Source organism: Lingula anatina, chromosome 4, assembly GCF_051362555.1.
Source record: "Lingula anatina isolate TDL-2025a chromosome 4, LinAna3.0, whole genome shotgun sequence".
NCBI classification, from domain to species: domain Eukaryota; kingdom Metazoa; phylum Brachiopoda; class Lingulata; order Lingulida; family Lingulidae; genus Lingula; species Lingula anatina.
In genome coordinates, this window is record NC_141770.1 from 24966139 (window position 1) to 24988368 (window position 22230).

The following is a 22230-nucleotide window of genomic DNA, read 5'->3' on the forward strand; positions in this document are numbered from 1 at the left end:
CCTTATCTTTATCCTTTGAATAAGAAAAATGGACGAAAAAACATTTGATTGATGCCTCCTCGAACTCCCCGTCTTCACACTCTGCAGGTTTATATTTCTCAAAACATGGATTATCTGTATTTCTCGCTTTCTGTGCGCAGTCTGCGCCCGGGTGTTTATCTCCATTGGCCAGATGAACTGTTTGTTCTTGGTGCTTGGTGTTGTAAGCAGACGATAAAGAGATCAGCAGACGAGTGCAATTTGAAAGAGAACAGACGATGTTCAAGAGTTATGCAAGCGCACGCAGATGAACAAACATTTGCTTCAAAAACCAGACACCATCTTACGACTTCCCTCCGTGTATATTCATATGTATAAACCAAGGAACTAATGTCAATAGTTTATTACATATTTCAGTGCAAATACTGATTAAGTCCCACATACTGGACATCGTTTCCTTAAGCCATGAAAAGGATGCTTAATCCCTCCATAAATCACAAGGCATATTACTAAGCGCCCCATGATATTCAGATAAACTTAAAACGGTGTAACTATTGGACGTGGATCGGTGACAGTAATGACGTGACTGTATCACCCTGAGATTCAGGTAGCTCTCATAGGGTGCGTTCACAATGAAACTGTCGTACTAGGTAGTTCGAACCGACTCCGCCGGGACTCCAGCTGAGTGCTGTACAATCATTAGCTTGTCTGTATTCTACTCAAAGCCAGGAGGAGGCATGTTTATCTGTAAATCTTATTGCATTCACCGAAATCCCCACGGAGTTAGTGCTCAGTAGCTATAGTGCGATAGATTCATTGTGAACGTCCCCTTATATTATTTCCCTAACGATGTGTGCTAGTCTCAAGAACCCAACTTTACCCAGCATACGCCCTTGGTGGTCCTAGGGTATTTGGGAGTTTTTAGAAGACTCTGAAATTCGGGGTGTGGACAGTATGTTCAGAAAGCACTGTAACTGTCGTTTGTTATATACAGGGTTGTCAAGGGTATATAGCTCAAAATAAAAGAGTATAGAGATCAAAATGAAAGAGTATAGAGCTCAAAATGAGACGGTATAAGCTCAAAATGAAAGAATATTATACATAAGAAAAACACCCAAATTCAGAATGATAAGTAATACAGTATTCGTATGAGTTACAAATACCGTATAAATAAAGCATTCGTTAGAATATTGGAAATTAACATATGAAGTGAGTGTTTTTAAGGCAACTTATTCAAAGTTTAAAACTACCTTGTCGAATTGAAACCAATTTTCATCGATATCATGTTTTTTTCGTCTAAAATATTTAATACTACTTTGACCATAGTGTTTCTGCTCTTTTGATTTCTTTTTTTACATAGAACAGTCTATCGTTATTTCTTCTTTCATACAATTTCTCGTCTGTATTTTCTACTTTCTCTTGTCTGTTGTTCTCATGTGATAATACGGTAGGCATTTCATGACTATGTCCATCACTGATAACATCTCAACTGACCACCCGGCGTCTTGGGCCCAATTCAGAATAGAGGACAAACTAGTCCGAGGGTCAAATATGGCGTCCCACAACAAGGCTTGCCGTATAATCCGCTAATAGACATTGAGTAGATATCCCGTGGGGAAGTATTCAAGTGGGTCCGCCATATTTGACCCTCGAACTAGTTAGTCCCCTATTCTGAATGGGGCCTTGGAGAAGACCACAACGGCAGGGTCACGGGCAGATCGAGTGCTGATAAGAAGGACGTCACTGTACAATTTCACAGTGACACAATGCCTGTATTTATAGACTGTCATTTTGACGACGCGGTGTACTGATAGTACCATCTGATATATGTCATATATCAGGGGTCCCCAAAATAGTATACAGAATTTAAGTATAGGCCGACATTATAATTTTGGAACCGACTACTAGCGGGTCCTGTGATCAGATTCTACTGATAGTGCATTCTCAGAAACCACAATAAATATAGTTGATGATTATAAGGAGCCAGAATGTAAACACCTTTAGAAAAAGAACGTGGCCGTGGGAATTATATGTTTTATCAACTGGAAATTATGTTTTATTAACGAACGTCGATAAAAATCTGAAGGACGTAATTTTTGACGAAGGCACTTCGACTTTATATGTGTGTGTATAGACAGTGGTTGTAATATCGGAGTGCTCATAGAGCCTTTTCAGAAATCACAATAAAATATAATAAACCCGAGATGTAAACATTATTGGAACAGAAACAGTGTTTTGCTTCTGGTACCGTGAACCTAACGTGTACAGCGCTGAAGTAGATATGAAAAACGTACACGGAAGCTTGCCAATACTTCACAGGATTTCTGCTCTTCTTCATTCTCGCTTTCATTAGTTCTTTATTTAGCCCGGTCGGGCGGGCCAGGCAGATAAGGGTGAAATCAATAACGTAAAACTGATTTTGAAAAAGGTTAAAAAACGTTACCGTTAACATTGGACACGACTGACAACGACCTGTTTAAAACAAGGGAAATTTGTTACACGTATGATCAGACAAAGACTTAGATCAAAACCGGTTTAATTCCAAATGACTTCATTACATAACGTCATACATGCAATGTACACCAAACGCAACATGGAAAGACACTTAAAGTGCGGTCTCCTGATGAAGGTATTTAGCCCTATTATAAGTGGAAATATCTTTCTTCTCATCTAAAGTATCTAGAAACGTTATATCCTTATCCCATATTGAAGGGGGCATCTTAATATGTTTGTCTCAATTAAGGACAGGTATATAAAGTAATTGCCAGGCTTTAAACTGGGGCAAATAATAGGCACCCTTACCTTTGAGTATTTTATAAAAGTCCTCTCCCCAGGGTGCCCCAGCGTGGGCGGTGGTCCTGTGATTTCGTATGTATCTCTCCATGGTTTCAGAGCGAAGCTTTCTTTCCATAGACTCTGCCTGTGTCTTGATTTTCTCACGCACCTGTTGCCAGTGCTGCATCTTGTACTTTGATTTCCCTGGAATTAAGAAGTATCTATATAATAATAGATAATATGTAATGGATAACTAATGGATACCAGTTGGAATTTTATAAATATGAAATATCATCATCATTATTATTCTCTTCAGTTGTATAGACCGTGGCTCTGGTACTGATCATCAGTACTTTATGGTCCGTCTCTTCACAGCAGCAGTTAATATTGTGTGGAGTTGTATGGAGCATATCAACAGTGTTATACCAACGCCTGTATGGTGCAAAGGTAGAGTGTCATTTCTCCCAGAGTTTGTCGAGCTGACATTTGATGGAGCATTTACTGATGGGGCAGTCACAACATTGTCTGGAAGACTGTCCAGCAAGTCTGTCACTTTGTACGTAAAAAATTACATTGGAACATGTATACTGTAATAATGCAGTAATTTAACAAGGATGATCCTATACAGGGTCTACCACGCATCATACTTCCTTTCGCACCGGTACTACCCCGCGGGGGTTCGCATTTATGTAGAGGAAAGACGTCTCTAAAACTGAATACTGTATTGCCCTCCCTAACCTTTCTTTTCTTGCATCCTCGCCGGGATCATTGGTATTTAAATATACTAACCTCGACAACCAAAAAGAAGTTTTTCTCTATCTCTCTCTCGTATTACTGTGACTTATCCAACTTGGATAATATGCGTAGAAATTCCACAGAACCAGGTTAATCCCTCCACTTTCTACACGGAGACATAACGACAGAATGATATTATTTTGTCATATTTCTGTCCCATTTCTGTCACCCCATCATAAGTGCGGTGGCAACGATAAGCTAGATTCCCCTTGCATACAAGCCGCTTGGTGCAACATGTAAGGTAGCAAAACAAATGAAATGTCCTCACTCTGGCGTTCGACTTGTTACCAAACTCAAATTATCCCTGCAGAGTGAATACGATGGGGTTATCTTGTTAGTGCTAAGAGAGCTATTATCTTTGCTTTTATTGCCATGCTTCGAACCCATTCGCCACACTAGAGTAGTGTTTGCAAAACCGAGATATTACGGAAAGAAGGCTGTTAACTATTTGACCTTTTCCTTCAGGCAGTAAAACACAAATAAGCTAATCAACAACCTCACCGTCCGTTTTGAGCGGCCATGACTTCTGCGTCCCTCAGGTGGACAAACCACGATCCTATTTGTTAACTGTCTAACCCTGGTTAAGGCAAATGAGATAGCTATGTGCTTTGTTGCAGACCTATCAGCACTCTCGATCTTGTTGGGAGTCTCTCAATTTAGACTAAATATCTCCCGAACTATCAGACTTTTCTCACTTTCCTTTCTTTAGAACGTGGTATTGTATGTATTAATTGTCTTTTACAAGTAGACTTCCTTTAAATGAACACCGCCTGACCCTACCGAGAAAGCAAAACTTCCTGGCCACGCGCCTGCTTATCCATAATACTTTCGATATTTTTCGTCTTTTGCCAAGTTTTGGTAGCTGCATGAACATCAAAACAATAACTAACAGAAACAAAAAAAAATCGATATTTTTTGTCTTTTGCCAAGTTTTGGTAGCTGCATGAACATCAAAACAATAGCTAACAGAAATAAAATAAATTTATCTGATACTTGATCACCCGATCACATCTTTTTTGCCCCACATGTTACTGTAATGTTTACACAACTCCAGTGAAATGTCGTCTTATTCTGTTTACAGTACTGCTACGTACGTCATACAGAAGTAGACCGTTTACAGTGTTCATGGGATATACCTGCTCTGCATACTGTATTTCGAAGACGGTTAAAACCACTAATTAGAAAAAAGTTTTTAGCTATGATTAATAAATAGTAAACTCCTGCCAACAACTGCTTTCTTAAATCATAAAACACCTGTCGCTTACCTAAATACTATAAAAACATTATAAATACCGGTATTACAAAACACACCTTGGTTTTACATGCATAAAATTTGTGCTTGGAAATAATCTCATCTCTCTGGCTCTTAGTATAGAGAGATATCAAGTTTTACCATATTTATGAGATATATTAGAAGCGGGATTATGTCTCAAAAATACGACGAGACCATCAAGCCATGATGATAATAAAAGTTCAAGCTTTTGCGTGGGGTCGGGAACGGGGAGGGTGCGGTAATTATTGTTTTCTCATGAGTGTTTCCTGGCCTTTGCCTTCTTTTGATTAAGTTCAACAACGCCCCCGAAAATTGGATAGGGATATTCTATAGTTTAAGTGTCACGATTTCGCCGAAACGTGTGCCGAAATAAGACTTAATATTATTGTGATTTAATACGCCATGTGTCGTCGCCCACCAGACGTAGATTAACAAAAATGATAATAGTTTCAAGTTCACAATTTAGAGAAATATTGAACGCTTCAATAAGCGTTAAATTTTGGCGCCTAAGTCTTTCCTGTATTCCAAGAAACTTGTTCTCCTTTTCGCAACTTCTGCATATTGTTAAAAATTTACATAATAATAGTGAATTACCTCACCCAACCTACATGGAAAATAAAACAATTGATCACCTAAGCGTGAAACTACCCCTGTATACTTCTTGTCCTAGTAATGAATACTTTTTTTTTTTCGAACAGCAGAAACTTTGCATAAATCATGTTACACTATCCTGGGCTACTAGTACACTGCTAAATACTGCCAGTACATTGCACTATATAAACAGACTCACGCGGCACACTTCACAGTATAAAACTATACAACGTACAACAGAAACTACTCAGTATACTGTCTACAAACTACACATAATTAATTTAACTTCAGGATCAGAGTCATAGGTCCAGAAAGCTAGGGGCAGCTGTTGACCGGTGAACGGACACCCCCCTCCTCCCCCGACCCTGCAACCTACGCCTCTCACTCGATCGCTTCACCAAGTATCCCTATGTAGACTACTGCGGATCTACCGGTATATCTTGCTTCGTCACACTTTGGCTTCGTTCACATGGAAAGTCTATTTTCTAAAAATCTATTTTCTATTCGCGGTATCTTATGATCATGGTCTATAAGTTACTTTAAGTAACTGGCTCGCGCTGCCAGTAATTACGCCGCGGGATATTCAGGGCAATTTTCTAAATTCTGTTTTCTATTCGCGGTATGTCTTATGATCACGGTCTGTGCCCTGAATATCCCGCGGCGTAATTACTGGCAGCGCGAGCCAGTTACTATCAGTTACTATAAGTAACTGGCTCGCGCTGCCAGTAATTACGCGGTGGGATATTCAGGGCACAGACCGTGATCATAAGATAGCGCGAATAGAAAATAGAATTTAGAAAATAGACATTGCATGTGAACGAAGCCTTTATCTACGCAAAGAAACTACATACATGTATGAGTACGCTGCTTACGTGCCTCATGTACAAGGAAGGCCACGAGAAGCATTCTCAGTATCAACTAGAGATTATTAAGTCCTTATTAAGTCGGAGTCATTTAATAACTACCTAATTACTACATGTACCTAAATATAGAGATCTCAGGTAAAGTATAGGGTCATTAGGTAAAAGTACTAGAAATTATACATAACGTTTGAAAAAAATTCAATACCATCATTCGTTCACTGGCACGTTTTAAAATATCTATACTGGTGGTAGTGTGTTACTCAAGTATTCTAGTGTCTACAGGAAGCGCCCAGATCTAAATGACAAATGGCAAATTTCTGTGTCCTATCATTGTCGTGCATGTAACGGATTTCTCCTACACGCCGGTAAATGCACTGAATATATATAGTAATAATAATAATAAAGGCCAACTGAGGATGGTTTTAACACGGATGCCCCACGGAGGTGTGTTTTGTCACTAGGGCTCTATTAGCTTTTTTTGACATGTGACTGTACAACATGGGAATAAATGATACCTTTCTAGCGGAATTTGCCGAAGGCACATCGTAATTAGGCAGGTAAGTGATCTAAGTTGAATACACAGTGGTGTCCGTTATAAGGGTCTGTTGTGAAATGATATGACAGCAACGATGTGTAATATTCATTATGTTGAAATAAAAACAAAAAAAAAATTAAAAATAATGAAATGAAAAAAATATGTTTATTTCGAAAAAACCCGAAATTTAAAAATATTTTCGCACAATAATGATAATCGGTTGAACACGTCGACTATTTTTATCCTATAGGGAATCATCTATGAAAATTAACTTGAAACCTACGAAAAAGGGAAAGTCAACAATTTTGAAAATAATAAAACGATCTCCATTTACCTTCTTTATTCAGCTGAAAAGAAAGAAGGTTGTAGAAATTTGGAGTAAATAGCGAAATGGCGAAATTATTGTCGCGGCCGTCCCTCTTTGTCGAAAATTCATTCAGAAGGTATTTATAAAAAACGAACTACCAATTTGATGAGATACATTGCCTTATCTCATATTCACCAAATAACACTTCTCTTTTAATTTAAGACGATTAAATTTTTTTTTCTCCCTATTTTCACTTTTATTTTGTTTACATTTTTCAGAATGTTGTTACTTTTCATTATCTTATATCACTTTCTGTGTTATCGAAATGTGAGACAGTGAAATAATTTCCCCTGTATTATCATACTCGTTTCGTTGAACACAGCCTATTATTATCATGTGTATAAATTTAGCATTTTGCAGACTATTGATATACCTGTTGATTCAGGCATTTTCCTTATTTTAGTATTCATGTAACCTGAATGGTATGTCTGTACTAATTCAACCCAATGCCATGCCACGTATATAAAGACATATACTTAATGCTCGTTAAATGTTGTATTTCGCTGTCTTGGTAGATACCCAGTATATTTGACAAGTGTGTGGAATATAAAGAAGCAATTAGATACTATATAAAACCCATTTGGACAGGAGCCAAAAAAATATTAAAGAATGTTATGGAATAAATGTCCCATATTTTAAAACTCATTGATAACATGACCGAGATGCTTATGAGACAAGCAAAACACACAATTGGGTCGATTTGCTAAATGAAAAATGTATCCCATCGACCTCCCCCCTATCCCCTTGAATCTCACTTTGTTTTAGTATATAAAGAGACCCGTACAGTAACTCTACATGTACCTGTACCTGTGTAATCTATATTCTGTCCCCTACCTGCACACATATTTATACCCCTGTCTCTAGATCTCCTCTTTGAAATTTTACGTTTGAGCTGAGTAAAGCCAAAGAGAGTCAGGTAAAAATATCAAATATATCCATTCTTTAATGGGCAAACTGGACATGTTTGGAACTACTGCATACACCTATTGGACGCGGGGTATTTTCAGTCTACAAAAAGAGTTTCATTAATTTGATATTTTTAGTTGACAATACTCACAAGAAAACGTACCCCACGCTCGCACGAGGAGTGTCCATGGCGTCAAGGCCAACCAACCACCAACACGTAGAATAAATGGTCGTTTTCAGTGACACAAACAGACCCGTGTTTTCCCCGTAGTGTAAAAAAGCACAGTGCAGTACAAAAACAAACGCTGATACGAGAGGTGTTCTACACCTCGACTCTTAAAAACTTCAGATGGTCAAGCTCAACGACGCCGAAGGTCTAGTGTCCTCCTTGAATCGCGATCGTAGTAGAACTACGAAGGTTAACCACCGCCTTTCTGCTTGAGCATCACACGAACCCTTAATGACCCTCGCAAGCTTAGCACGACTTATCTAGAGCGGAACAGTAGAGCTCCTGGGCATCCGTGGCCACTAGGAAAAAATACAGTTCCTATAAAATAAAAGACCTATATAGATATTTCGCTTGGAAAAGAGCAAAGAGATAAGACGAAATGCAACCCGTTTTAAGTGCTGTATTGGGACTGATATGAATATTTTTGTTCTTTTTTGCACCGCATGATTTAATCTTTTTTAAGACCGCGGAACCAAAGCGGACATAATATTTGCGATTATGAGGAGGAAAATTACAGAAGATAATACTAGACGCACTTGCGTTAGACGAAATGATTCTTTTGTAAATGCTTGGGAGGTGAATACGTAGCTATCGAGTGTTGCCAGACAAAAGCAGATGAAGGAGAAGAAGAAAGGAAGGTGGAGTAGAGCAGCCACAGAAAAAGAGACAATCACGTGACCTCGACAAGAAGAATCGGCATAATGTCAAGGCTCGTGAGAAACATCGAATAATGTACATTTATGAATAAAAGAAACAAAGGTAAACATAAATAATTATCAACAAAGGATTTTTACTTTTTATATACCCGTTCTCACCCCAACGTAACCACGGAATGTTATCCCATTGATCAGCTGTTCAATTTAACCACTACAGACTTATCATTAGATAACCTACAATAAATTATGTGGTCTCCACTATATATGTCTCTGTTCACGAAGCCCTGCTGTCCTTGGTAGCCGCAGAGAGGACATTACTTTAAGATAACGAGTGAATAATTTATGAAGCCGTTTATAAGTAAATGTGGCGAGTATAAAAGATGCCGACTGACAGTGACCAATGTTTTGACGTAATTATGGGCTACACACTGGCGGACATCAGATGAGATCCTTTTTTCTTCTTTTTTTTTCTGTCCTTTATTTCTTTTTTGCTACCTTCTTCATTGGCAATCATGGCTGTTTATTGGTGTGCTTGCCAGGTAATAATACAAACACTAAACCGAAGCATCAACAGCATCGTTGCTTCACTAACATGTATATAAGTTTTTAACAAATAGACGAAGAATACTGACAAAGTGTTATCTAAAATTACTGTCAGGAGTGGAAACATTTACCATTCTTTGTATACACCCAGTCATGCGCCCCTCCACAGTGCTTCATTACAAGTTGATCCGCGTTGAAAGTTGACCCATTTAAAAGCGATGCAGCTAATCCCCTGATGGTCTCCCCACCTCCACCGGTGCCATCGCTGCAGGGGCCTAGCGAATAAACCTAGAAACCGAGATTTAATCCGTTTAATAGCGAGTGTGGAGAGCGGCTTGCTTTTAAGTGGGTCTACCATATGTATTCGGCGGATCAGTTAGTCCGCAGATCATCTGCCCTGAATGCGCTCCATGTCTCTTGTTTCATTAATAAAACGATATTGAACTCTTGTTTAAAAGAGCTCCCATTTCCCGTAATCAATTTTACGAGGTGATTAAATGTACAAAGACCCTGCATCAGGTAATGGAATCAACTAGTCAAACCATAACCGCAATTGAGTCGTGACATAGTGGGGATACGTGTAAGTACTACGGACATTCAATGAGCCCAGGTCTGAAGCCGTGGCGACATTAACATTCTGACAAATATTTAGAGCACTTGACCGCAGTTAAATCCGGCGAAAATTCAACACAAGCGTTTTAACACGCATTTTCAATACAGTTACTGTAGTAGTTTAGTCGGTGTTTATCATTATACTACGTTAACCAGCCTTTGGCAGAGGTTTTGCTCGATGTTTATGTTAATAAACCAACAGAGAGAGACAGAGAGCGAGAGAGAGAATGATTTGAGATACTTTTAAAATCATTCTCTACTCTCTCTGAAGGCACAAATATACCGTCCCAGTCTGGTTCGCACCTCGGTTGTAGCAAAAAATACGTCCAAGTATACAGTCTAAATAACATTATACAGTATAAAGGTTTCTCAGTGCCGATACCAATCTCTTTCTAAAACTTGCGTTGCAGATTTAATGGCAGAGGATAGGGGTTAATTAAAACGTAGGGGGAAAGGGGGGTACGATAGGAAGAGAGGCAGACAACTTTTGCACACCAACTCTCACTGTCTGCAGTCTTACACTACCACAACTTTTACCTCGACAGCAGCAGGACTGCGCTGTTTCCTATCCCCATCCTCATTCTAGTTGATCTTTGCTTCAAGTTAACTTATCTGCCGCAAAAAATGTCTGCGCTGCCGCATCACTATCTACTCTGTAGACCGTGCTACTGCTACTGACGCTGAGTACAATACTGCCTGCGTCACGGTCACATCTAGGTTAATGCGCATGTACAAAACATAATTTCTATTAAATGCCACACTGCGGTCAAATGGCATGCTTATTACATTTCAAAAATGTGGAATGTAATGTCACGAGAGAATTACAGACGCAGTGTCCGACGTGCGCCTGTGTATTTGTGTGCTAAAATCCGTATATATACGTGTGTGTGTGCGCGCATTCGCGTCCTTTTTTGTGAGCATATATATGCGAAAAAGAAACTTGTGATCGACATTTCGATTGTGTGCGTGCGTGTGACTACATTTCGTTGCCTTTTTGTGCATGTACATTTGGTATTTTAGTTTTTTTTGTGTGTGTGTGTGTGGAACGTTTTGTGAATGTTTCATGTGAATTTCATGTGGGCGTGTTTGGAGACCATTGTTTAGATATACGATGCATGTAAGTGCGTGTATATGTGTGTGCGCGCGCACAAAGACGCAAATCCCGTTGGTGCCAATATACAAAAACAGTTACTGTGTATCACAAAATTGAGAGAATCTCTTACGAATTATAAACGAAATACGTCTTACTTTCTTGAAGGCCTCTTCATCCATCTGATTCTATGATAAAGAAGTTCCCTGTTTAACGGTAAGCGTAAGTTACAGTGCACCCTGTATATATATAGTAAAGCACACTTGCACACCAGATTAAGGTGAAAAAGATTGATGATATCATTTATCCTGAAGCAATTAGCTACAAAGAATATCAGTTCACCATACGAGTATCTGTTTCATCCAGGTCTTTTTATTCTGCATCACATCCATGCAGTATAGGGATATGTTTTGCTACTCATACGTACTTGACATGAAAGTGTTCAGAAAAGAAGCATTTACCCAATGAACTTGTACTATTAAGAATAGTTAAAGTGCTTTTTTCTCAATATTTACATTTCTAAAGGGAAACTTAATATCTTTCGAAACTAAACATGCACGTCGTTAAGGTCATTAAAGTCATACACAGTCGCTGTGGAATGGCTTCTTCGGTCAAACTTTGTTTATGATTTCTAGAATACGAAAAAGATTTTGGTAGGTAGCTTATTTTTGTACTCCTTGGTCAGTAATGGGTTATTGGGCACGTGTATTTATACCCCTTTCCAGCAAACTCTCGGACCACACGCAACCTAATCTGTGATTTTTTCCTTTGAATGTCATTCCATCTAGTCTGCTTTTTTTTAGTTTTTAATTTGGATCTATTTAACTGTTTGAAACACGTCAAACCGTATCAACCGCAAGGTGTGAGTAAATGAAATTTATCAAGCGACCTGCAGAAAGTTTATTTAGGGAAATTCGACTTAAGCTATTCATTATCTGTTGACCGTAGTGTGCAGTGGTTTTTCAAAGCAACAAAACTCGGCATCTAGGCTTACTGCCACGAACAGAAGACAAACAAAAGTGCATCCGGGCATACCAGACAAACAGAAGTTGTTACACATGTATCAGCTGTATATGCAAATATTACTGGGAACAGGGCAACTACATACTTCCATCTGCTTTCAATTCCCGCGAGAACACACGAGATCAAATGATGGCAATGCTGTTTATGTTACGTGGCATGCTGTATGATGAACCGTGGTTGCGTAAGATGTAAGATTGGGCGTTGTACAGTTTTATATATTATTCAGTACGGAGGGAGAAAGACGTTCACGTTCACGTTTTTAATACCTTTTTTAATTCCCTAAATCCGCTATTGAATTGCGTATCTCAGATATTTACATAATGTGCAATGTAGCCAAAGAATCATATATCCTTTTTTAAAGACCATTCTCAATTTTGAGAGGTGATGTGACGGGGTTTTTTTTTTTTTTCATTCAATCAGCAGGATATCACCCAAAACCGATTTTAAAAACTCAAGGTACACAAAGACTTACACAAAATAAAAACGTTAGAATGAAGTCTTCTTGTGGTTCGTACTGTCAGTGTCAGTTACGAAACAGCACGCTTTTAACCCCTGTAAGACGTTTTTTTGCGGGGCAATCCTTTTGAATGCCAAACAGAAGTCGGCGTCAGATAAGTCGGTGCGATATTCTGCCTGGCTAGTCGGCTTGATTGGTGTAGCCTGCCATGTTTCCTTACAAACAGTTCTACACTTTCATCAATTCGAGCCTCGTTCAGTCAATAATTATTATGCATTACACCTCACCGTTTTCCAGTTAAATTTAAATAAAAATAAAGGAGTAAGGAGGTCATCTATATATTCTACATGCGCTTTGATAGATAACCTTTATACGCTTATATTTTTGTCATATATCCCTTCCCCCATTTTTTTATCAAATAAACCCTTCTATCATTTTCTTTGTTTTGTCTTTTCTCAGAGCAGGGTATCAGACTGGGGTCATGTTTTGACCGATTTTCCAGGTTAGTTTTCGGTTAGTTTTCACAGATAATCACCCTAAACATTGCGAGCGCGAGAGAACGTAACATTTGCAACTACCGGGTTTAGATAAAAACGAGTTAGCAACAAGTGACAAAAAAGGATCCTGCAGGAGGAAAGTCTGTCGTTCTATTTCTTCTATTTCCTCCTTCCCCTTGGTTTTCCTACTCACAAAAACATAAAAAGAGCAGAGAAAGTAAGAAGCGTCTGAACCTACAGGGTGACATCTCTATATTTTTTTCTTAACTACGCACAGAATTGGAAATTTAAATTTGATTGAAAAAATGCAATTTGCATGTATAAATATATAGGGACGCCTTTTATCCTATACACAACTTCACTTTAAACCCTGCTTTGGACATTGTGTGTAAATTGATGGCATACTAGTTTTACAGAAACATTTAGATATATTAACTTCCTGAAATACAACCAGGCGCTGTCATTGGTGAAAAACGCCGATAAAGGCCTTATACAAACACCGGTTAATTCGTCGAAAACACAGACACCAGAGAGCCGAAATCTTAACAGGTGCTGACTGCCAGGAGGCAATTGGCTTAATATATATGTATTTAACAGCCGCATGAAACTACACAGAGACAAGTAGAGAGAGCAGCAAATGTAAATTGTTTCCTTTGAAAATCATTTCCGTGCGTCAGGAATGCTGCACTCCCAGAAAAAAGTCGTACAAAGGCCATTCCTAGAATATACCGTGAAATGATTCTAACGATGAACGGCACCAGAACTGATTTGTTTATTTAAGTCAACCAAATGGTTCAATCAAATTGTAAAAAATTATCAGTACACCCTATGCTCATATTTCCCCTGTAAGTCATGTCAACCAAATAATTCTATCAAATTGTAAAAGATTATCTGTGCATCACATATACTCAAATTCTACTGACATTTTACTGCCAGACAATATTCGAATGGCATCATCAGGTTGAAGACGTCTAACCGTTAGATGATGCAGGGTCACAGTTCGCAGAAAACAAACTTAGAACTAAGAATGATCTTTTTGTTGTTATCCTAGTAGCGTAGTACTTACAAATTGTGTCTAACCGCTCTTTTCAATGTTGCACCTCATGACATCGACCAGAGAGTGAGAGATTCAGTCTCGTCTTACTGAAAGTTGGTCTAAGATGCCAAATCACATATGGTTGTCTATTTGGTAATTTTAGTCATAATATTGACAAAGAGTGATTAACGCGACGGGAAATCCAAGTAAAGATATATAGTGGTTAATCGCATGCGTAGTATCTCACGTGAGATAACAAGTCGCCCGGAAAGTATTAATATAATTCCTAGTAAAGATATACATTCTCTGATATTCTCTGAATAGTTGTGCGTCACGTTAATAAATGTTTTCAACATAGGGAGCAGGCTCGTGCATTATTTGTTTCTATACATTTATCTTGCTTACAGTGCTTACAGTATGATGCTACCGTCCGACCCCCTTGCTGTGAGCAGTTGACTCGGCTTTAAGCTCGCACATGCCTGTACATAAAATACTTGATCTATGTGTGCAATGATGATGCCTATTTAAATATGCAACTTACTTGCTATTTGTGTAACGTTGTAGTTAGATGCAGTGAGATATATGTGTCCAAGATTTGATTGCATCTTATACGTAAAGGTGTATATCATTAAAGAATCACATTGCTTATATAATCACATATATAATCTATCTCACGTGAGAAAATAAGTTGCCGGAAAGTATTATTTTAATTATCAAGAATGATATGTGAAAACTAAGTGAATATCAATACCTCTAAACGGCAAGTAAAGGGAAGGTATTGAAAAGTCCCAACAACCAAAAGAAAATCAATGGAAAGTGAGTACGGTGTATTACTCAATAACCCCAAAATACGCACATTTAGAAATTGGCCTTTAAAAGAAGTCCTTGTTTTAACTTTTTGATATCAACAAAGCTTGTTTATCAATACATCACAAGTCTTAAAGGTCAGAGCCCGTTAACTTGACCACAACCAGCGATAGCCCATGGGTTTCCTGCAGCACCCTACCATTGGTTGTAGCGAGTATGTCGAACGGCAGAGTTGAAGTACGTTCACACCAGGTTCAAGTTTAACCTCTGATTGAACCACTCATCACGCATGGGATATATTTCAGCTACATAACTGTCCATTCTAAGTTGACTCTAACATCGCAATAGATCCAAATACTGTCCAGTGACCATGATGAAATAAACGCTTGAATGTACCCCCCCCCCCTCACAATAGTCCTCAGTGTTAAAATAATAATAATAATAATAATAATAATAATAATAATAATAATAATAATATTTTAATGTTTTAACATTTCAACTTAAAAGTGGCCAACACAACAAACGATTAGGGGTAAATTAACAAGAATGGTTTGCATACACTGTACCCTCCCATCCCTACCCCACCCCCATCCCCACCCCCAGCCCCTGAGTGGGCCAAGCATTTGGTTTTACTTTATTGTTGGGTTCGATATAAGTATAAAAACATTTTTGTTATAAACGTCCTGAACGCGGTCATATTTTCATCATCTCCCTAATATTAAGTCATAAAGAGCGTGCGGATAAGCAGCAATGATGACGTTCTTCGTGACACAATCTGAGGACGCAGAAATACACCATTTGGTGGATTTTGTGATGGAATGCCCCTCAAGTGCCAGGCGACTATAATTGAAGATGACTAATAAAAAAAAGAAGAGTAAAATTATAAGCACATAATCATTGCTTGCTAAGAGTAAATGAATGGGAAACCCTGAGGTTTAGATCAGCTGAATTAATCCTCGTTTTGTATAAACCCTCTGAAATGATCGAGTTCAAGTGGACCGAAAATATGCTCGTAGATAAAACATCATCCTCAAGAATCTAAAGCTCAGTAGACCAAAAAGGTACAAAAGGTTTGAGTGAAAAATATGCCGTGGACAGATAATATAGGCCTTACATTTTCAATTTGGTAATTGAAAGTTAGTTTCATGCATGACGTTATCAAACATAGAAATCGAATGAATCAATGCTCTTTTGATCACAATACAACATCCTTTGTTGTAATACACATATATTTACCAGTGACATCCTCACCCATTCAATTTATGTCACGAAGCTGTGTTATGTTCACTGTAGCAGTGTTATTAAAATTCAGCAAGGCAGATGAACGTGTTGACTAAGATTCTAGACAGCCTGCCATGTCGTGTCACCGGCGGATCAAGGATTTCAAATTGGGAAGCAAAAAAAAGGCCCAGGCCCCGCCGTCTCTTTCACCTTAATCTACCTATGCTGAACTTACAAGCTCTCTCTCTATCTCTCTCTCTCTCTCTCCATAGATGCGCTCTTACATATTTGCCTAGATTCAACGTCGCTTTTAATAGCATGTGGTTTTACATATTACAACGAAATCAGTATGCTAGGGCTATAGTCTCTTTTTTTCGATTAAAAGTAACATAAATCACAAAAATTAATACAGCTTGCTCGAAACACTTGACAAAACCATAACTCGTTTTACTTCTTTCCGTTGCCAGGGGAACTGTACTGACCCATTTTGAATTTCACACGTAATTTTTATAGGAAAACCAGGAAATCAATATCCACATAATGCTCTCATACCAATCAATTGTTCTCTTAATTAAGATAAAACTGTGTTTGAATTATGTGAGTTTCATTAACCTTATTGGCCAATCGCCTAATTTTTCAGTCGGCTTTGTTGTTGTGTCCGACCGCTGATAAATATATGTTGTTTCTCAATTTAGTATTAGCAGTTTTCGGGTGTATAATATGGAATAGAGAATTGCAGACTGACGCCGAGTATATACATGTATAAAAGAGAGTTCAAAGTTACGACTCTCTGTGACAAATCTTTTTCTGGAATCGAGTCTTCTGCCAGACGATCGATGTACTGGTATGACAGGTCTAAATCCTCCTAAGTTACTTATACGACAATAACAGTGCACTGCCTGAAATCGTTTTCCCGGTAAATCAGATAACAAAATAACAAGTGTGAGGAAATCGTGATTGAGCCAATTATTTTGTGAAGTGATATTTGGATAGTGAAGTCTGTCAGAACAACAACATTTCACGCGGTGAGAAAATATCTGTAAGCTATCGGCGTTTAAATAAAATTAGGTTTCGCCGAAGTCAAGATCGTGAAACCCAAGAAAGAGGAAGATCTTTCAGTTTTAAAACTAAAAACCGTAATTCGTAGTGATCTGAGTGATTATCAAAATAGCGGCGGTGGTTAAAGAAGGTGACCGAGTAGACGCCAAAGTTGCTACTTGGCCTTATACTAGAATATTTCTGACATTGAAAATACTCACTTCTGTGTTGTAGAGATACATATTAAAGAACAGGTTGTATACATATAAGTCTATGTCATGTTTCTGCTGGGTCACCTTTCTTTAATCCCTTCCGCCTATTCCTACATTAACTTATTCAAAATTTAAAACACTGTAGTCAAAATTAAAGAGGTTTCTCCATTTAGTGCGTACGTTATAAGCAATAGACTTATATCTGAAACAAAAGGATACAAGGTTAAAACGATTTTCTGCAAATGACTGGAATTTGCATCATTGCACTCACCTGTCGGTCTGTCTTATTGTTTTATTGTCTGCCTGTCTGTCTGCCTGTCTGCCTGTCTGTGTGTCCTAATGTATGGCTTTATGTCTGTCTGTCTGTCTGTCTGTCTGTCTGTCTGTCCTAATGTATGGCTTCATGTCTGTCTGTCTGTCTGGCTGTCTGTTTGCCAGTTCGACTACTGATGTCCATCTACCCGCATATCTATCTATCTATCATCTGGTATCTATCTCTCTACTGGTACCTATCTACGATCTATCTAGCATATATTTACCGCTTCTGGAGATTGACGGCGAGGCAGCAGAGTTCTGGAAGTCATCCATCTTTGTCTGCTGCGCGATCCGAACTTTTGATATCGAAATGCAGTTCAGTGCTTAGCTGGCTGCGTAATGAGGTCGCCCTATGACAAACGCGAAGATGTCACACCTGAATAATCCGGAGACATTTCTTCTGCTGTATGCTATTTCCGCCTCTAAAGAAATACCAAAAGAATACGTCAAATCAACTAAAATTTGAAGTTTGAAATTTGCAGCAATTTTGAACGGTAGACCCACAATCTTTCTCGAAACCCCGTTTATGGTATATATATATATGAGTAACGCGCCTTCGAACTTTTACCTATATTTAGAGCTTTTATATCTAGACTTAGAACTGTTATATACAGATCTGTATACTGTCAGCAACCACAATCACGTTTCTTGGAAAAGAAGCTGGGTTAATATCATTAGGCCTATGTAACAGAAGAAAAGTTCGCGACGCATCTAACTTGGACCGGACTTAATGACTTAATGACGTCACAAGGCAACAGATTTGCTTGGTAGTCGACATGAATTTCCGCAATGGGTGTCTCTGTATCACCATCTGTTTCTGGTGTTTTAGAAAACATTGTGGGTAATTTAACGTAATAAATTATATTTAACGAAACAAAATATATTTTGACAATAAGAAATGTCCACAATACAAAACAAAAGATTGCACAATTATTACGGTTATCACTATCCTTCAACAGGCAAAGAAGCGCTGCAGAGATAAGTTTACAACGTATCATTTGTTTTGAAAAATAAAAACAAATTGTTTAATGCCATGGTGTGAAATTGCTTTAAAAAGGAGACCACGCATTTTAGTGCAAATTAGATTAATTTTCACGTTTGCGTTTCGGGCGTTCCAATTGTCAGTAAAGCACTTTCAAGATTATACCATGTATCGAACTGATTAATATGAACTGTGTTGAAGGAGCCGTTTAGAAATGATTGGGTGGGGGGGGGGGGGGGGTATGTGAAACTCTACAGTTGTATCCTGGTTGGTATTACCAAATCATATGTGTCATAGAGTTTCCTTGCGCCTTTCCATCTCGGCCCACAAGCAACAGTCCCGTACCCAGCAATTTCAAAAGGAAGGGCTCTTTTTTTCGTGGAAAAGTGGGCCTTTTACCATGCAACCTTTGGGTACTAAGATCACATTTTTACCCTGAGCAGATCTTTTCCCGACAAAAAGGGAGGTTCTTTCTTACTACCCGAGCCCCCTGGCTACTGGCCTGACAACTAACGCGCGCACACGTACTTCCCGTTTAACCCAGAGATAACTTCAGTAATATACAGCTTACAAAGTGGGAGTTGCAATTAGGCGTCTGGCGTTGTAACTAATAAGAGTTTTGTTAATATTTAGCTGAAAGCGGCTTTGGAAATCCGGAGAGGGATTTTCAACCCAGGGTAGAATAACATAATCTTAACGTAAGGTATTCAGTGCCAATGAACATAATATGCACAGCTTGGCAATCGCCACTTTCTATATTGATGTTGCCATTGTTAAATCTACCGCTCAAACAAAACATTGAAATATTTCGATGATATGTCAAAGCTTTAATAGCTTGTTATTATGACCCTTTTGCAGCCTTGAGAACGAACGTGTTCACATATACTGGTCACTTTATTTGGCAATCCACGTGACATTTTGAGACGCTTCTCTTATTCTTCCCATTGTTAAATGGCATCGATATATATATATATATATCAATATATAACCCCCCCCTCTCCCCCAACTTCCCAAGTTGCTGGTACGAGCCACGTCCAAGTAACCCTCACCATCTCCCCCTGTATATACCACCGGCCCCCAAAATCGACCTTTCTCCTGGTCTGCCCCCAACCCCCTCCCACCCACCCTGGTCCAACCGACCCGTTTAAATCCACACTGCATCGAGTTTTCACCATGTCCTACGTAACGGAGAAATACAATCCTGTTATTATAATGTCAAACTGCAAACTGGCGACCGAGTAATTTTAAAGATAATTATTACTAATGAATGGGGGGCTACCTTCACGCTGTCTCATCCCGGCACCCTGGTAATATACATATTCTTGTACTAAACGCATACCATCAAGTATGTATTGATGCCATGTATGGATGGATGGATGGATGAGTGCATGGATCTGTGTGTGTGTGCGTGTATGTATGTATGTATGTATGTATGTATTTATGTGTCTGCGCACGTGTGTTTGTGTTTGCAGTATGTACACATGCTTCGGACTATTGCATAAGATTTTTCAGTCTTTTTTTTCGTGGGTTCAGTATAAGTCTATATTATGCCTTTTCATTTTTTCCTCAAACTTTAGCCTACTCTTAGTAGCCTGTCTTACATGAATACGTTGGCTGCCCATGTAAGGCCTCTCACCCACCCACCCCTACCCCCACCTCACCCCTACCTCTCCCCCACCCCCACCCCACCATGTTTGTTAAGTAACACTGCTGTATTATGTCATATCTCTTTAGACTCATCATCCTCTCATACATAATTATGAAACGCGGATGTTTAAGTATTTCATGTACACTCACTTGTATCACGTTTCCACTTATATCCCTTAACATACTACATCGTTGCTATTAATTTGTGAGCTCGAATAGAATTGTAGAAAAATCAGCTACAGAAATGAAAGTACGAACATTTTTAAAGAAGCACCACTTAGCACTTGAGTTAGCAATGCAGATTGAGCCGGATCCTGTAGTGGCATATCCGTATCACATCGACGCCTAACAAACCATACCTTTTAAGATATTTGACCCCGCCTTTAAAGTTCATTCATTCTTTCACATACCATTATTCAATGCAGCGCAATACCGCAAAGTATTGTTATGGGATGTAGACTTACGTTAACACTGCAAAGCATATCCCTGTGCCGGTCGGTAAATTCAACTGGTAAATTCTTCAATAAGATCCTGTAGCAATCACGAGTTGTAATTTGTAATTCTATAAAAACAAATTGTCTGCTTGTCCTTCGCTGCTCACTGGCAAGTCGTTGTGGATACCCCCTTGAGTAAATTATGTAGGCTACATGGGAAATATAGTTGCAGCAATCGGGGGACCTGTTAGGTATTCAATATATTACAAACGTCCCGAAGTCACGTGCAACAGGGGGATAAGTAACCCCGATTGATATTTCTGAGGCGATATTTTCAGGAATGCAGGTCGGCCTAAAAAGTTTAGATCTTCACCGTTGATCCCGCAGAGAACTTGGCTCTCGGTTTCCCCGCTCCCTGCTCTCGCTTTGCCTCAGGTGAATAGGTCGTGTAACCGCGTTGTCGTCTGGCTACCTGAGTATTCTCAACGCTCCGTCCCAACTCCGACGGCTACGTGTTGTAAGTTTATACACACACGAACGACGCCTTACGTGTGTATAGCTCGGGCATTTAATAGTCTTCCTGGCATCCACACCCACACGAGCGTTGTCTGCCCTCGAAGATTGGACAATAACATATATTTTGCTAATCAGCATTGACATAATACGTGACACCAAGACGACATTGTCCCACGGGTTCTTCTAATATCGTGGTTGAGCGAATGACAATGGTAAGACTACCTTGGTTCTTCGGCGTCTTAATCGTACAGGTATTAACAAGCTAGTGCGTCACCATTCACTCGCTGTAATCCAAAGCTCATATTTACTCTCTCTATGAGGAGAGTAAGTTTATCAATGTCTTTCCTTTCATCGCGATATCCCACAGTTTATGCCTTACGTCCTGCGAATCCAGCTAAACAAACGAAAACATGAGCTCCCCTCTCCCCTCCCCTCCCCAATATATTCTGAAGGAGTTTGGATGGAACTGAACTTGATCGTTTTTCTATCGAGCTCGTAGTTGCACCCTAGATGTGATAGTAACCTCAAACTACGGACACATATTGCATTACTTTCTACAAATTACACCTTGCATTAACTTGGCGTGTGGTAATTAGTACGGGTATATTCCGCTTAGGGGCAAATCCTACAGGTGAATACTGAAACGATTTTGCAGTGCCTCTTTTAAAAAGACTGAAAATTGTAGAATGTCCCGAATGTCTCAAGTCCACCTTCAGGGAATATCCCTTTGATGGAAACTATTTAGGCCTTTTATTTGTAAACTATCTCTGTTTGCTGAATTCAGTGATGTGCAGCAGTAAGCTGGATTTCAGAGCAGAATATAGCAAGCAA

The 22230-nt window shown here is 39.0% G+C and overlaps 1 protein-coding gene across 9 annotated transcripts in view; it reads right to left on the reverse strand.

Annotated features, from left to right (window-relative positions):
• The window catches only part of LOC106151511 (short transient receptor potential channel 7), a 36432-nt gene extending 14624 nt beyond the window's left edge, over positions 1-21808 (reverse strand). For 3 of the 9 annotated variants that reach the window (XM_087010895.1, XM_087010888.1, XM_087010886.1), the window contains exons 1-3: positions 20914-21808; positions 18045-18242; positions 2782-2958 (exon numbers count right to left, since the gene is read on the reverse strand). In XM_087010895.1, coding sequence (XP_086867021.1) covers positions 2782-2958; positions 18045-18093 — 226 coding nt within the window. In that variant the 5' untranslated portion in view covers positions 18094-18242; positions 20914-21808. Of the gene's footprint in view, positions 1-2781; positions 2959-3543; positions 3853-4050; positions 4217-8235; positions 8492-9643; positions 9801-10661; positions 10844-14257; positions 14429-18044; positions 18243-20913 lie in introns of those variants that run through there. The other 6 variants (XM_087010887.1, XM_087010891.1, XM_087010890.1 and 3 more) reach the window with 6 other exon arrangements.
• Between the last annotated feature and the right edge of the window lie 422 nt (positions 21809-22230).